This window comes from Acyrthosiphon pisum, chromosome A1 (genome assembly GCF_005508785.2).
Source record: "Acyrthosiphon pisum isolate AL4f chromosome A1, pea_aphid_22Mar2018_4r6ur, whole genome shotgun sequence".
In the NCBI taxonomy this organism is placed as follows: Eukaryota; Metazoa; Arthropoda; class Insecta; order Hemiptera; family Aphididae; genus Acyrthosiphon; species Acyrthosiphon pisum.
The window spans coordinates 39,357,796-39,374,680 of NC_042494.1; the positions used below are offsets into that span (position 1 = coordinate 39,357,796).

General features: G+C 32.1%; 1 protein-coding gene across 5 annotated transcripts in view; it reads right to left on the reverse strand.

The window, feature by feature from the left end:
• Positions 1-9,143, reverse strand: part of LOC100161026 — a 28,933-nt gene extending 19,790 nt beyond the window's left edge. Inside the window, exons 1-2 of one of the 5 annotated variants that reach the window (XM_016800570.2) lie at positions 8,643-9,143; positions 6,141-6,598 (exon numbers count right to left, since the gene is read on the reverse strand). In XM_016800570.2, the coding sequence (XP_016656059.1) occupies positions 6,141-6,391 (251 nt within the window). In that variant the 5' untranslated portion in view covers positions 6,392-6,598; positions 8,643-9,143. Of the gene's footprint in view, positions 1-104; positions 128-6,140; positions 6,599-6,658; positions 7,731-8,642 lie in introns of those variants that run through there. The other 4 variants (XM_001946959.5, XM_016800568.2, XM_008191812.3 and 1 more) reach the window with 4 other exon arrangements.
• Between the last annotated feature and the right edge of the window lie 7,742 nt (positions 9,144-16,885).

A 16,885-nucleotide genomic window follows, 5' to 3' on the forward strand; every position in this document is an offset into this window, starting at 1 on the left:
AAAAAAAAAAGAAAAATTGTTTGTAAAACTGAAATGCATTTTATAATTATAAAAATAAATTGTTTATTAGTTTATTGCCTAATAATAACTCACAAAATACTCACCTGTGCATTTAAAAATTATCGGAAACGACGAAAACCAAAAGAAGACGAAATCACACACATATATATGATATGATATATTAATAAATAAATGTATTTAAAGAATTCTTAAGAGTTTTCATCATATACTTTAAATTACTATACTATACAACAAATAATATGTAAAACACACATATTTTGTCATACTTGCCGAAATTTTTAGTTTTATTTTTTGCTGTCGGCAAAAGAAAAAAATATTATAATAATAAAGAGTCACACTGGTTATGTACATGAATATTTATTTTTAATTTACTTTTTACTATTGATTTTTTAATTGGTTGTTATCGAACTATAAATTAACTTGCGTTTTTCGAATCAGCATCATTAAACACAGTGATTTATAAATAATTACAAAAAAAGAAGTTAGTCACGTGACATGTGTTTAACATAAATTCTGGTCCATCAATATCATAGTGGTTACGAAATAGGTAAATACCGCGAATTGCGATACTAGTACAACGCGGTTGTAAACAGTCCGAATCACTGTAATAATATGCTGATTAAAATCTATGCTAACTGATCTAGAGACTCAAGACCCAAGTAAAGAACCGGTTGTCCTGTAGTAGGGGGAAGTGAATACATAATTAAAATGTGTAATTTTCAACAAAATAATATATTTCACGTTAAACATAATAATAAACACGAGCATATTGTATCAAAAAAGAAACGACAAAATCGGCGTAGAGTTATTTGGTGCAGGAGCAGGATCGCCTACGGATCGGCTCTGGTCGTGGGATCAGGGGGGCCGGCCCGAGGAGTCACATATATCGAGTGGTAGGCAGAAATAAACGGCACATATTAATATGTACAGACTGGTGCATTGAAAACCGTTGATCAACACAAATTTTCAGTTAATTTAGAAAAAAAATGTTTATCTAAAGTTTGAAATTAGATATAGTTCATTCTACAATATACAATATACATAAATATTATTTTACTATTTTATTAGATTTTTCTAAAAATGTTTAGGTACAAAAAGTAAAAATACCAAAATATGCTGAACGAACATTTTTTTTTAAAATTATAAATCATTTAAACCTAGTTTAAACCAATTTTGGTTTATGGCTCAAATGTTTGAAAATTAAAAAAATTATTATTTGTCATTAATTTTTTAGAAATATTTTTTTGCTTAATAGTTAATATTAAATAAAAATTGTGTTACAAAAAAAATTCAATATTATGTTTATTTCAAGCTGGATAAAAATATTATTTATAATCACAAAATTGTTGTGAAAAATCATTTAAATATATCACTCTGTATAACTATATACATTATTATTTATTCATGTATAGAATATGCATACACATATAATACTCGTGCCTACACACGCAACACGCAATGCACGTGGGCCGATAGTAAATCTGGTAGGGCACGCATGCACCTTTGCGTGGGTTAGAGCGAACGCTTGACAGAGAAACCCACCTGATGATAATGACGATGATTTGTTTTTCTTAAACGCGCCGACAGACACGTTGGAACCGAAGACGGCACCTGTGGTCTGTAGGCAGCCACCGTACTATTTAGATAGCCCACTCGTATCTATTTTAATAAATTTTAAAATTTAAACTTCAATTTTACTCCAGCCGTCACTTGTGTTAATTTGTTGTCTTGTACTTACTAACTTTTACTTTACACAAATTAATCACCATATTAATAATTCTTAAGTTATTGATATTGGAAAATGTAATTCAAGTAAACGCACAAACAGTGTAGGCCGATTTTAGATTCTATAAACATTTATTAGGAACCCAATCAAAATAATTTTCAAAAATATATATTTTTTTATTTTTACTTATTTTTGTAATATTATTGTTAAACATTTAGTTTTTCTACAAGACAGTCCATGAGTATGCACAAGTTATGGATGATGAAATAATGCACGTACATGTTGATGTATGTTTAGACAATATGTATTCTAAACCTATAGTACTTATATATAATTAAGTGGGTTATTACATAGTGAAGTAATTCATAAATCATAATTACTTGTCATAGGTATATGAATATATTCGTTCATTTAAAAAATAAAAAGTAAATAGTAATTAATATTATATTCAACTAATAGCAATTACTAATCCTTATGAATTATGGATTTATGGACTTTAATGCAGATGTATAGGCTACCCCCCTAGTACCTGGATACAAGTGACTTCAGTTATCATGACATCATTGCTTTAAATACCGAGTTTCAAGGCGCAAGCATATGGTTTTATTGAAAGTTCAGATGTTACTCAAAATGACGTCAATCATGATACATCAAAATTGATGATCTAATATAATCACACAAATATAATTATTAGATACTGCATTTTAGCGTTAGTTAATATCCCTCTGGGTTCTCTCCAATTATTATTATTTGACGGGAGTGAATGATACATTAGAGAAACTTTAAATTAATTAACCAATTACCTAAGCATTTAAGTATAATTTTTTTATTCTTTGGAAGTCAAAATTAAAAGTAACGAATTTCCTTTAGATAATTTAATTTTTGTTTTCAGGTGCGTAGGAGAAATCTGTGCGAAAAAATAGGTAACACTCTGTATACAACTGTAGTATTTTGGCCAGTCTGGCGAATTTCAACCGCTCGAAACTTGCGTAAATGTGCTACAACAACTGATGTCAGAGCGAATTAAAAATAGGCATTTTGTATGTGTGTTTTTTTTTGCCTTGGACAGCATCTGTTAGTTATTTTTTTTTTTTTTAACGTTTCTTGATGAATACGGATAGCTGTTAGGTTCAAAATAATATAGTCGACGTGTCGATCTCATGTGCATGCGTAAATAACATTATAAAAATAATAGAAATTAATGTGAACTCGGCACAAAATAAAAATAATAATAACCAATACTTCAAAAAAAAAAAAATTGTTTTAGTTTAATACTATGACATAGTCGTTTTGCAGGTCATCTCGGTAATCGTTCCCTCGAACTGCGCGCGATTCATGTACATGACGCGACACGGTAAATTAAAGTAATTATTATAGTTATTACATATCACATATAACTATCGTCATTAATTATGTTTAGTCAAGTACGCATTCATCATAAGTACCCACTATAATTATTAAAGTCAAGTAAATAAGAAGTTCTAAATATAGCAACTTAATGTGACAGAGTTATTATTTTATATGAGTATTGAGTACTATTATTAAAGTTAATTTCTAATAGGAATTATTACGATATTTTATAATACGTATATAGATAATTAAACAAGATCCAATGTGAGAAAAACTTACACAATACTACAATAGTCAATAGTTACAACAGCTGCTTAACAATGTATATTCGGCGGTATAAGACTAAATAATAGCAACCTGCAGTTGTAACTTATACAACTTCCATTCCGTTTGGTGGACTGAAGACTGCTTTCCTTAGCACTTGGCTAATATGTTTAATATATTTGCAGTTTCTAGGATCCAGCGAGCAATATACTTTTATGGACGATGAGAAGACCCCCTTATCATCTACCCACCAGATGTGCGAATCTGCCATGTCCCTTTGTACAGAATGATTGTATTAAAGCATAATCCAAATCCTCAATCGGTGAAATAAATAACTCTCCGACACACTATATTGAATAATAACTATTTGTGTTGAAGTGTGTGATAAGGTAGAAATGTATCAACTCAGAAAATTGGAACCTAAATACCTTCAAAGTTCAACTATAATAAAATATAATTGCTGTAGAACGAGGTCGATAGATAATTTATTTAGGAAACGGACGACACCTGCAGCATGACTACCATTAATGGCGCTATTATACATATACCAACAATACCCTTTTCGCAACCACGTTCAGTAGGTATGTTATTGTTGGCAATATTCTTTCAGTTAAATTTTCGTCATTAAACATTCAAACTTTATCGGTCGCGATTACAAACCCCGTGAAATTAAGAAGTTTGGCCGTATAAATCCAAATTCCTACCTCCTACGGCGTGGGCCTCGTGTACTTGGTATCATTGTCGAGCTACGGGAATAGAAAGGTTCGTCCACAGACACGTTTAAAGGTATAATATCTTATAATATTATCTATTATATCTTTGACCGTGTCCACAGATATATATCAAACTAGATTGCCTTGACTGTTATCACTAGTTAGTAGTGTTAGTAATATAATTTATTATATATATATGCGGGCTTGTCAGACATCTTCGGTATATAAATCGTGGCTTGCCTAGGATCGCCTCGTAGGCGGTGTTTTAAAGCGAGTTTCCACTATACACGTACACGTGTACGTGCATACAAATCCTTTGCTGTGATTGGTTGGTTAGGTTCAGTTACCACACGATTAACCATGATACCGTGTTGTTGGACATAGCTGAATATTTGTCGTGTATAGTAGAAACCCGCCTTTAGGCACCACGCTGTGGGTAGCTGGATTTACGTTATACCCAATGTAACCCCATCCAGTAGCACCGAACCACACATAAGACGGCAATCGTCTGCTCCCCTACTATAAATATGTGGGTGGGTGAGTAGTTAGTCAGGTGATAATTGGTGTCGTTTAATTATAAATAGGTATACTTAATGTATTATTTGCTAGCAATAAATGTTTAAATAGTTATATATTTATCATAACTTAGGGTTGCCGTATTTAAATTTACATAAGCTGGGGTAAAAATTTTTTGTAAAATTTTTATGGAAAAAACCATACTACTCTATGGTCAACCGCCAGTTTCAATACACTATTTTATGTTAGAATACCAGACACAATATAGTCAGAATTCAATTATGACATTCGTTTGTAAGGCAAAAACTAACTCAACGTTACAAATCGGGGTGAGTAAGGTGACAGACCAAATTATTAATAATATTATCGATAAAATAATAGTAAAAAATTGCTGTAGGGTAACGGGAAAATGAATATATTTATCGATAATATTGTCGTCACCAAACCAGGAAAATTTTTATCATTAATCAAAACCATATTGTTTTTCAACTATAAATATTTAGTAAGTCCATATTATAATATTGAAATTTGATTCCAGGACAATATTAGCCGTCCCGAAATACTTCATCACAGCAGTTCCGGCCAAACCGGGTCAACTTTATCATAATTCATACTTCTTGTAGAAGTAGGTACGATGTTATGTCATTATAATATAATATCAATATTTCATTTAAGTCGAATTATCAGTTATAACAAAAATAGCTAATTTCGATGCGACGCCATCTGGCCCAATGACATGGAATGAAATAGAATCATTAATAGCCAATAGGTACATTAAGATGTATTCTGTCGATTAAACGTGAAGCTAATAATAGCTATCTTTAAAAATTAAATTCAAAATTGTTTAATATTAATTTTACCTAATATTACAAATTAGATTTTGTCATGATATAAAGTATTAACTATTTATCTATATACTAAATAGATTCAAGGTACTACCTTGGTTTAATGTTTATAAAATTCATGTTTATAAGAGTATAGTTGTGATACATTTATGCTCATGCAGCTCATGGTAAATTATCATTGACAGTTTGAATTTTTAATAATACTATAAATATTTACACCCTTGTTACTTCCACATGTTATAATGCATGATTATTTATAATTTTAGAAACGAATGTCAGACACTGAAGGCTCTGTCAAACAGAAAGCGTTATTTTCAAGTTGCGTTATTTTGTAATTTGTTACAACGCGGCGTTATTTACGCGCATGAAAGCACCACGCCGACGAGCCATTTACCGCTTTAATTCGCGTTCTGTTTGACAGAGCCTTTAATTGATTGTTCGAGAGTACTTACTACAAACTTGGAAAAAAATCTAACGGAAATTAAAGATTTGGCTTTTAACTGAAGAAAGAAAGACGAACAAATTTTAACAAACTATATAGTCCAATAATATTATATAATTTATATTGTAGTGTCTGTTTTTGACTAATGATCTTGTTTTGTTCGACAATACAATTTATCTCAGAGTTTATACCATCGCAACCATTGTCAAATCAGGCTCCTACTAAAATATTCAGCGGTCAGTTCTCGTGTGTGAAAAGTGTACCTGTAAACTCTGGACGATCTCTTGGCGGTGAGCGAGTGTTGCCGGGACGGCTGCCACGCGCCGGCGGTAACCATCATCATGTCCCTTTCGGTTACGGCCGAGCAACTCCTCCTGGCTGGCTGCACCGCACGCCACCTCACGCCAGGCTGCTGTTGCTGATGCTGCTGTAGCAACACGGCCGTTGTCGACCGCCGACGTCGCTGTTGTTGTTGTTGTTGTTGTTGTTGGTGGTGGAAGTCGTCACTGTCCATAGAACGTTTGCGTCGCGATCACTGGCGCGTCTCGCTGTGAATCATCATGACATCGTTATAACTCATAGCGGGCGCAGTCATAGCAGCAACAACAACTACGACAAGGCCATCGTCACCGCCTCCTCCGTACGGGCGCGATTCGGACCGCCGATATAAGCCGCCACTGCGATTGCCACTGCCACAGCGGTCACCGTCATAATGATTACACTGAAACGTCGTCGGTATAAGATATTTAGGTATAATAAATGCGGTAGACGAATCACGCACTGTCCCGTATTGTGGATTTTCCTATTTTAATCGCGAAGAAATGCGTTTGCATCGGTAACCATTATAATGTTATAAAAGGTAAATTTCTGGTACGTCGGTACGATATTATTGTTTTGTCTTTACAGTAATAAGTAATTATTTTATTTGTATTATGTATTCGACTGTACGCGATTGTTATGTACAGCCGTTATGTCCACTGTTGATTCGACTTGCTGCACGACACGATAGTCCTAACCTCGTGAACGTTTACATCCGTATTCCGTACAATTGTATAAGCGCACAAACCGGTACGTTCACTATAATTCTGTTTCTGATTATGAAAATGCGCGCAGTTGTGACGGGCGACGGGTGTATGGCGAGAAATGAAAAGAGGTGGTGGAGGACGTGGTAAAATAGCAAGTGGTGGTGGTGATGCCTGTGCGAGGAAAACTACGTCTAATGACGATAATAATATTATAATCGCGATAAAGTAAGATGCAAACAACTCGTTTGGGAAATCTATAAAAACATCACTGTTTGCAAAACCAACGGAATCAGCCCGAAACAAACGAACGACTATAAAAGCATTTGGGTAAACCCGTCCGGCACGGGCATCAATCAAGTTAAAAACAGATGAGACAATCGTAGGCTCCGTATAAAATTAATAACAATAATAATATTATGTCCATCGTCCAAACTTCAAAGACACCACGCCGCCACGGTAATAATAATCGACAGGACGTGCAGTACATGTACGCATTAGATCGAAATACGAAAATATTGTTGATTGGTACGTTTACATTTTTTCGGAGTAAATAATACATTTAAACGTGTATTTATTATCGAATGTCGAAATTTTATTTTTATTTTGTATTCAATATCATCATTAGTCATTACTTGTCGGTGATTTCTAATTTCTATCCTATTACAATCTGCATAATATGTTTTAACACCCACCATTATTGTACCATATTGGACACGTTTTGATATTCACATTAATCTACCTAATGTTTTTTTTTTTATCAGATATAAATAAACATCGACAATACAGGATAATGGACAATGGTTTGTTATGTTTTTGTATAGCTAATAAACGACGTGATCGCATTGAACGTTGAATCTGAATTTCATTTAAAATTTGATATTTATACATGATTAATGATTATACATCGTATTTCCAAAAACCTACTTGATTTATTTATATTATGAACACCGTAGGTACATTTCATCATAATTCGAAACTGTTAATTTAATTTAATAATCACGACGGTCATACGCAATACGATATCCCAAAATGTTCATTCTGAAAATTGTATATGAGATTTCACACTATTTGTTGTATTTATAACACTCGTTGGATCGGCACACGTATATACCATCTGTTAGTGTTGATTTTGATTTTCGTTTTACAGTAACTTACTAAAATCTAATGGGAAATCGTTGGTTTGAAATTTAAACGCAGTAATATGACAGTGGTGTGTTTGAGAACATTTGTCTTCCCCCTCACCGAGAGCCTTCTTTTACATCATCGTGTATGGTGTATATTGTATGTACTGTATGTTGTTATAAGTATACATACAGCATAACTTTTTAAGTCATATTAAGACATTTATTGAACATGGATAAATGTAAATTTATTTAAAAACATTTAAAAAAAATATCTCCCCCCGCCTAATATCTGTTGGAAGATATTATTATGTGAGGTGTGATAGTGCTTATCGACGTACGTAATCATATAATATTTTACCAGCATAATAATTCCCGTATTTTATTTATTTTACATTTTATTGTTTACAGATTTATAAGGGGGTCACGTGTCGTGACGTGGTCTGACGAAACACACTACGGCGTCGCACGTGAGCGTGATTAATGATTATTATTATTACTATTATTATTCGTCGCGAAGTCTAAACAAAATGCGTATTTGGTAATACACTAATACGTGAACTGTGAAGGATTAAAATTAAATCAAATCGCTAACGATAACTTTTTGAGTGTTACTCACCTCGAGTAGTGCAGCCATTAATGAAAGTATATTAGGCACTTATATTAATATCGGACAATACGGAAGAGACGTCGAGTTCGATCGTATTGTCCCCGTAGAGTATGATTGCGCAATACTCCGCTATTTCCACTAGTCACCACGCGCCGCCACTGAATCGACGACGGTGATCATAATATTATAATATTACGATACAACAACAATAATAAACAACAACAACAACACCGTCGCCACTGAGCTCTAGCAATGATACGATAAACCTAATAATATTATGAAATAGATAGTCGTCTCACTTGTTGGTCTTCAAGCGATATTATAATCATATTATATTGTATTAAACGACAACGATAAATAATATTCTGTTCGCGATTATACTCGCCCGTCCCGTTGTACCATACCGCTCGACGACGACCACAACAACTGTACAACGGCTGGTTACTTACTGCTATTACGTACGGTAACTGGTAAGCATAACGTTGTAAAAGGTGCGGCGCACCGACGCGACTGCTCTGGCGGCGGGCGGCTGTCGCTGTTGTGCAACATGCGCACGCAGCATCAGTGTATCACTATTCACTGGATGGTGATGAGTGTTGATTGTGCAACGTTATTATTATCATTATTCTCTTCTCCCGGCGACGCGATTGCCGTCGTTGGGTTCTTAAAATACTCGCCGCTGCGTAGGCGAGTAGGTATTTCACTGTATTTGCGACATAGACCTATAAACAGTATAAACTAACTTTGTAAACTAATTTATAGGTCTATGATTTGCACGCTTTTTCTGCACAGGTTCTTTCGATTTTCCTGCCGTTGGTCACGTCCATCTCCCTCGTCCATCCGATGGACCGCACCGAGATGTCAGGGCGACACCGGAAATAAATCAGAGACTGGACGTCTGCCGACCATGATCCGTTGGCATTGGAAATTACTGAGTATAATGATCATTGATCATCAGATCACATAATGTGATATAATAGAAAAGGGACTGATAAAAGTAGAATTAAATATTTAATTAGTAGTAATTTAAGTCGAAGACGAAAGCGCATTCTTGTAGACATTGTAAATATCTTAAATAAATTATAATAGGTGTGACCAGAACTTAAATATTCTGTGAGCCCATACTGCATACACCATAGGTAGTAGGTACCCCAAATACTATTCCTTAATAAATTATTAAGTATTAACTATACAATGCACAGTAAAAAACCAAATCAATATTTTAGTATAATAATACAGTACCTACCTACCTATCATATTTATTTAATAACAAACATTAAGACTTGATTTGTTAAAATAATAAATATCCAACATGATATTATATAATATTTTACATTATCATCAAATAATAGGTACATAACATATTTCTATAATATAATCCATGTTCACATAATCTTACGATTGCTAATAGAATATTATACTTATATTTAATATTTCTATAGAAGTAATGTTAGATACATTTCTCTCAGTATCCTGTCCCAGCTATCCTATTTTCGGGGGCCTTAATTTTACAAAAATATTGTTAAACGTATTTGTTTATTTATATTTAGTATAGTTGAACAAGGAAATATTTTTACTCAAAGAGTAAGTTTACAATGTTTACATTTGATAATTAATTATTAATCAATACAATTTAGTTTAAGTGTTAAACTTAAAACATAGCTGAAAGCCTGAAACTGTAAATGTGTGTATCAGTGTATCTGTGTGATTGTGTAGGTATTGCGTGTAAGTGTGTACCTTATAACAACATAATTACCAAATTTTTTTATTGTATTAAAAATTACAATCCAAACATTTTTCTGGGGGTCCCTTTTTTGGTTGGTTCTGGTCTATAGCCTATATAGCCCTCTTAGCCCCCCTTTAATCTGTCTAATTCCATATACATAAGTTCATATACACAAGTCCATATACACAAGTCCATATACACAAGTCCATATACTGCACAAGCACAAGTCCATATACATATACATAAGAGCATGCTCTTAGCCAGTTGTTTAGACGTATCGACGTATCGACGAAATGCATCTTTCGCGCGTAGTGGATTTTGTGGAACTCACAATAATTGTAAGTGCGACTTTTAACTGCAATAAAGTGGGTATAAACTAAAATGTTGTTCAGTATTGGAACACCATACACATTAAACATTTTTTTTAAAATGTCCGATAAAAAAAAGGTGGGCCAGTGGGTGTTGCTGTGTAGTAGTTCGTGTTACTAAGTATATTTGATGATGTTATTGTGAATAAAGTAATTTATATATATTTACCTATTTACGTAGAACCTTGTTTTAAATTTTCAATCCTTATAGCTATAAAAGTTGAACATTTTATACATTTTTAAGTACAAAATAATTATTAAATTTTAAATTTGATAAATGTCAAAATTCAGACTTTAAATCCTTATAAAAAAAAATTGTGCCTATATATTTTTAATATTTTTTTACTGCTATTGTAACAATATATCACGAGCCTTGCATTACATTTTCACGCTTTTTTACCCCACAAATAAAATTGTGTTGATATTAATAATAAAAGAAAACTAAAACAATTGAAAACTGACAATGTCCGTAATCAGCTCAAAAAGAGTCAAATTATTTTAAAAATTATATGGTGTATAGAAAATGCTAATATAAACATTCAGTAAAATTTTCAAGTATCTACAATCATTCGGTCTTTAATAACAACAAAATAAGAAAATCATTACATGAGAAATCCAATGAATATCAAATGTTGTAAAAATATGAATTTCAAACGCTCATAAAAATTCAATTCAATTTTCTTCTAGACATTTTTTTTTTTGATAAGGGTAGAAAAACTTATGAGGAATCTTTTATCAAATTTTAAAATCTTAGATTTAAAAAGAAAATTTTTATGAATTTCTAACTCAAATAATTTGCAAATTTTCGTCATTTTTACGTATTTTATCAATATTTGAAAATTAAATGCTTATAAGAAAAATTGTGACTATAAGTTTTTAATTTTTTTCATCTGCTTTTGAAACAATATACCAGGAGTATTAATCTATTAATGTTTCAAGCTTTTTACCAACAAATAAAATTTTATTGATATTTATAGAAAAAAAACTAAAAAAATAGAAACTGAAAATATCTGTAAACAGCTCAAAAGATGTCAAAATATTTGGAAAATGTTATGGTGTATATAAAATTCTAATATAAACATTCAGTCAAATTTTCATATGCCTACGGTAATTTGTTTAAGAGTTGCACCAAAAACCAAAATCGATTTTCTCGAAAACCGTTTTTCCTTAATTTTTCTTATGTTTTTCACGGCGCTTTTGAAAACTACCGGGAAATTTTCACTTTCCTATCAGAAAATATACTGTTGAAGAAAATCTTAGCATTTCCACCGACAGACACAAAAATAAAAAACACACATCATTGTAAAATCAATACATTTATCGTTTCCACTCAGAATCTAAAACCATTATAGGAAATGAAGAAACAGCTCTTTTTTAAATTATAAATGAGAGCTGTTTCTTGTGTCTTAGGAATGGGGTTACTGAATAACCATCAGGTAAGTATCCCCTAGTTGCGCCTATGGCATAAGAGTATAAGATGTATTATACGTCACCCATCACGTTTATTTTTTCCATTATAATTACGCAAAATATACAATCCGATCACACGATAACATGCTATACTTTGGCCCACGAGGGTATATCCCGTCGCCTGACGAAAACTCGTCCGATTCCGCACATAGCCATACACTAAATGGTACAAATCGGGGGAATGCAGAGGATACTCGGCCGGAGTATAGTCGTGACTGTCGACTCGTTCAATATTGTAAATAAATACACTTTGCGGTGCAACAAACCCACTACTATAGATAACGATTTTAACGACGGCGCGACAGACATCTCTTTTGCCCGTTGTGGCTTTGTCATAAATCATAATATTGCATGCTCTTATCTCACGTGTGGCGTGTCTAACTTCCTGCTTTCTTACTCTTCTCTCGTCATTTATCGGTCACTTACCTAAGCCGATTTTTTTCTTCTCTCAGTACTAGTTTTAATGGTTTTTATGATTAAAAAACATTACAGCTGAACAATTATCAGCAAATGTATATTATTGAATAATGAACACTGAACAAATAAGGTAGGTATTGCAATTTACAAGATATAATAATATTAATTCATTAGTTAATATATTATAAACCATAATGAAGCCAGATTTGCGATTTAGTTAGAGTCGTATGTCCTTACGTGCGAGTTATAAACTATTTTGAAGCTCTAGAAATGTGGTGTTTGAGGAAGATGCAAATAGAATAAATTGAACTGAAATAAGAACGAATGAAGATATCCTAAAGACAATAAAATAAAATAGAACATTGATAGATCCTCTAAAGAAATGTAGATGGCATACCTGCCTCATATCTACAGATGATAAGGGCACACGCTGATGCTTGGTGACGAATTACAGAGTTTAATAACAGAAGGAATGATAGAAGGAATCTGGAACACGATCAGTGGCGTGTTGAACGACGTTTACCTAATGCAATTGCTTAGTCCTAGGAATTAATTAAATTTTTTTTTAAATTAAAATTTGAGTGGATGAATATATAATTAATTATTATAGTATTTTGCTTATGCTAAATTATTGATGACATTCTATAACAAAAATTCTAAATTAGCATTCAGCTTTAAATTATTTATTATGTAGTAGAGGGTAGTGGGAGTTTAGGTTAGTCAAGAGGAAGACCCAGAACGAAATACATCAGCCAAATAATGAATAGGATGTAGGAGTCACTTTCTACGAAGAGCTTATAGATATGTCAAACATCAGGAAAACATAGGAAGAGCATTTGTTGTAAACCAATCTCTGGATTGAATATCATAATTCATAATACTGTAGCAATCAGATATAATAAAGTCGGTTTTAACAAAATTTTTACTATAGCAGTTCAATATGAAGTCCTGGTAGAAACTAAAAACACTATATTTTTCATGTATGTACTTACTAATCTTTATATATATACATATAAATTAATTTCTGTACGCGTTAGTCTCGCTAAAACTCGAGAACGACCTGAGTAATACGGAGGTTTTTACGAAAGAAAATTTTAGGAAAATCCACCGGAAAAGTAGGAAATCTGGATGTAAAAATACAAAAGTGGCGCAACAGTGTATTATATATTGGTTGCTATTGGTTAATCGGGCATGTTTGTTGATTTGTATTATTATTTTTTGTCAATGTATATAATATTATATATATTATATAAATTAATGCTTGTGTGTAGATTAGACCTCTGGGAAGACAGACTAATTTCAAAATGGTTAAATTTGGTTTTTTTTATTCATCTGATATTAATAGTTATGTTAGGTTAGGATTTTGTATAGGTGGAATACGACGGTTCCATAGGTGGAATATGACAAACTTGGTATAACTTTGATACTTTAGAGTTAAATCATACACTTACGTACAAACAGTACGGGTTCCGCGATCTACCGATATAGTGTTGCGAATCAGAATTTTTATTCCCGGAAACGGAAAAGTTAATATACATTTTGAACACCATACACCGAATATTAAATAACGAATTGAAAAAAGTTTGAGTCATATAGAGTTAGTACATTTAACGGGCAACGAAGTGCCGGGATCAGCTAGTATATTATATTTTATTACAGAGTTGATTAGAATAAAATATTACCTACTTATATTACTTTGTATACAAATGAGGTTCAAGATCCCCAATTATTAGCTTATAAGAAAAACTATATTTTTGTTTTAAATACATTTGACATGGCAACATCAAACAGAATTTATAATTATATTAAATTATTTAAAACATGGGAAAGTTCGAATAATTCTAAATTCTAATAAGTAATAACTAATAATATTTCAGTATTTAAATATAATAAATTGTATAGGTACTTACGTTTGACGTATAATTAAATATAATATAATCTAGTCAGTACACAATAGTCACTCGATAATTCGAAATTCAGGCGATAATTCGATTTACAGAGGTTTTCGATTTACCGAGTGTTTGAATAATTGAGGGAAAACAAATTAATTCGAATTAAAGAAAGGTGAGAAATTGTAAGTGTAAGTGTAGGTATATTACATTTATTTTGATATTTATTTATTATACATATATTATATTAAAGTTTAGATTAGGTATAGGTAATAGGTACGACAACATTTATAAACTACGATAATATTTAACCACCGTCGTTATTAGTTTCATTACGAGTACGTCAAATAAATTGTACATAATCTTGATATGTACATACATATCAACTTACATATAATTGCGTTTAAAGAAATTCGAATTGTAGAGTGTGTCCCTCCGACAGACATTTCGGAATTATCGAGGGAACATATACATGTATCACATCAATACATGTATGTTCTTCTAATAATAGAGGTTTTCTCAGGGGACTCAGCATTTAGTTCGATTTATGGAGTTTTTCGAATTATCGAAAGACTATTGTATTAATGTATTATACAATATATTGGCCACTAATCACTAGTGATTACATTAGCGATATGCTCCTTATTCGCTCGTTGGTTATACTTCCATGTTTTTCTACCTGTATTATAATATTATTAACTTTAGTCTTAATACAACCTGGCAGTTTGTAAAAATCAATACATTCCACACTGTGGAAAAAAAACAACTAAAAGGTTTATTTCGTAGATATATAGGTGATTATTTTAAAGGTAAATATGATTTTTATCAAATGAATTTTTGTCTTTGGACCTTAACATATACCTAGTTTGAAGTTACCTACTAAAAACATGTTTCAAAAATAGTTTTTCAATTTTTTTATTTTTTTATTTTTTGAATTGCTACTTATGTATATTTTTAATTTTGTATTCTGGAGCAGAATTTTTTTTAATCTAGGTTAGGCAAATCAAGATACCGATCACGGCAAGAACAGATCATTATTGATTACCGTAATATTGATAAAGACGGTTTCTGAGGTGGCAGAAGCGTACAACTTAAGTACCTATATCAGTATATCACCTTATGTATAATATAGTGGCTTGTGTGGGACGTGGGTAAAGACTAAAGAATTCATGTAATAATGTGCAAAATTCCGGCGTTTACTAGTTGGGTCCGCAAGACACTTATTTATTCTAGTTAGGTCCCGTTGTTTTTCGGGTAGGTATTACTCTATATAGTTCATGCAAAAAAATATTTCCTATTTCATTTTTAAGATTGTCAGTCATGATCTGTAAATTAGAACACTGATATGATTAAAAAATTTTTTAAGTTTCTAATATATAGTAAATAATTATTATAATACCTAATTAATTGAACATAACTTATGTTATGTTACATAAGTATACTGTTACACTAGTGAATGGTATAACATGATAAAAAATATTAAAAAATTCATATGGTTGATAAAAATTTAAATGAAAGAGCTTTTACAAAGTCAAATACTCAAATCTATTTATTTTACCCATCAATTTTTCTTTCAATAAAAAAATTGTTCTTTTGCTCAGCCCACTTCTTATTTTTGTGTAATTATCGTATTTATATTCGAACCTAACTACCCAAGAATTTAGTTAATAGTGTGTTATCATTTTTATACTGGAACCCAATTAGTAGTTTATCTTTATCAGAGATGTTATCTATTACAGTCTATTACAGATGTTATCTATTAGAGTTGTGACAGAAATAGTTGTTAGTAAGTATTAAAGGATTCATTGAGAGTCGGAAGACTCAGTGCGAAGAAACTGCGGAAAAAACAGTCGGCAGCCACAATTTTTACAGCTACGTCGCATGTAGTTTTGTGTCAACAATTTGAGCTTGACCCAACTCTGCCCGACTCTGGAAATTTCCCGTAAATTATGATTAGTGAATGATCAGACTCACGATGTCGCTATTCTACCCCCTGCACTGCTGCACAGTGTCACGTACGACGTGTTCAATAGTTTGGATTTTGCATATTCTCGTGTTTGATAATTGTTCACAATAATTGTCTTACATGGGTATGAATATACACTGTAGTAACATGTTTACATGTAACTACTGCAGTGATAGATTTGAAATATTTTAACTTAACGGTAACGGCGGGTAACCTGTGCCCTGTGGTATCTATCGACAATGATCGATAACACGAATTTATTAATCAGGAAGTATCGCTTCACATGGTTATGCAAACGGGGTCTAATAGGGTGAAATAGCACCTTAAGAATTAAGACTGACCAACGGAAAATATCGCCGTTAGGTTACCCGATACATCGTTCGTGAATAACGTTAAATTAACTAGGGTTGGGCCGA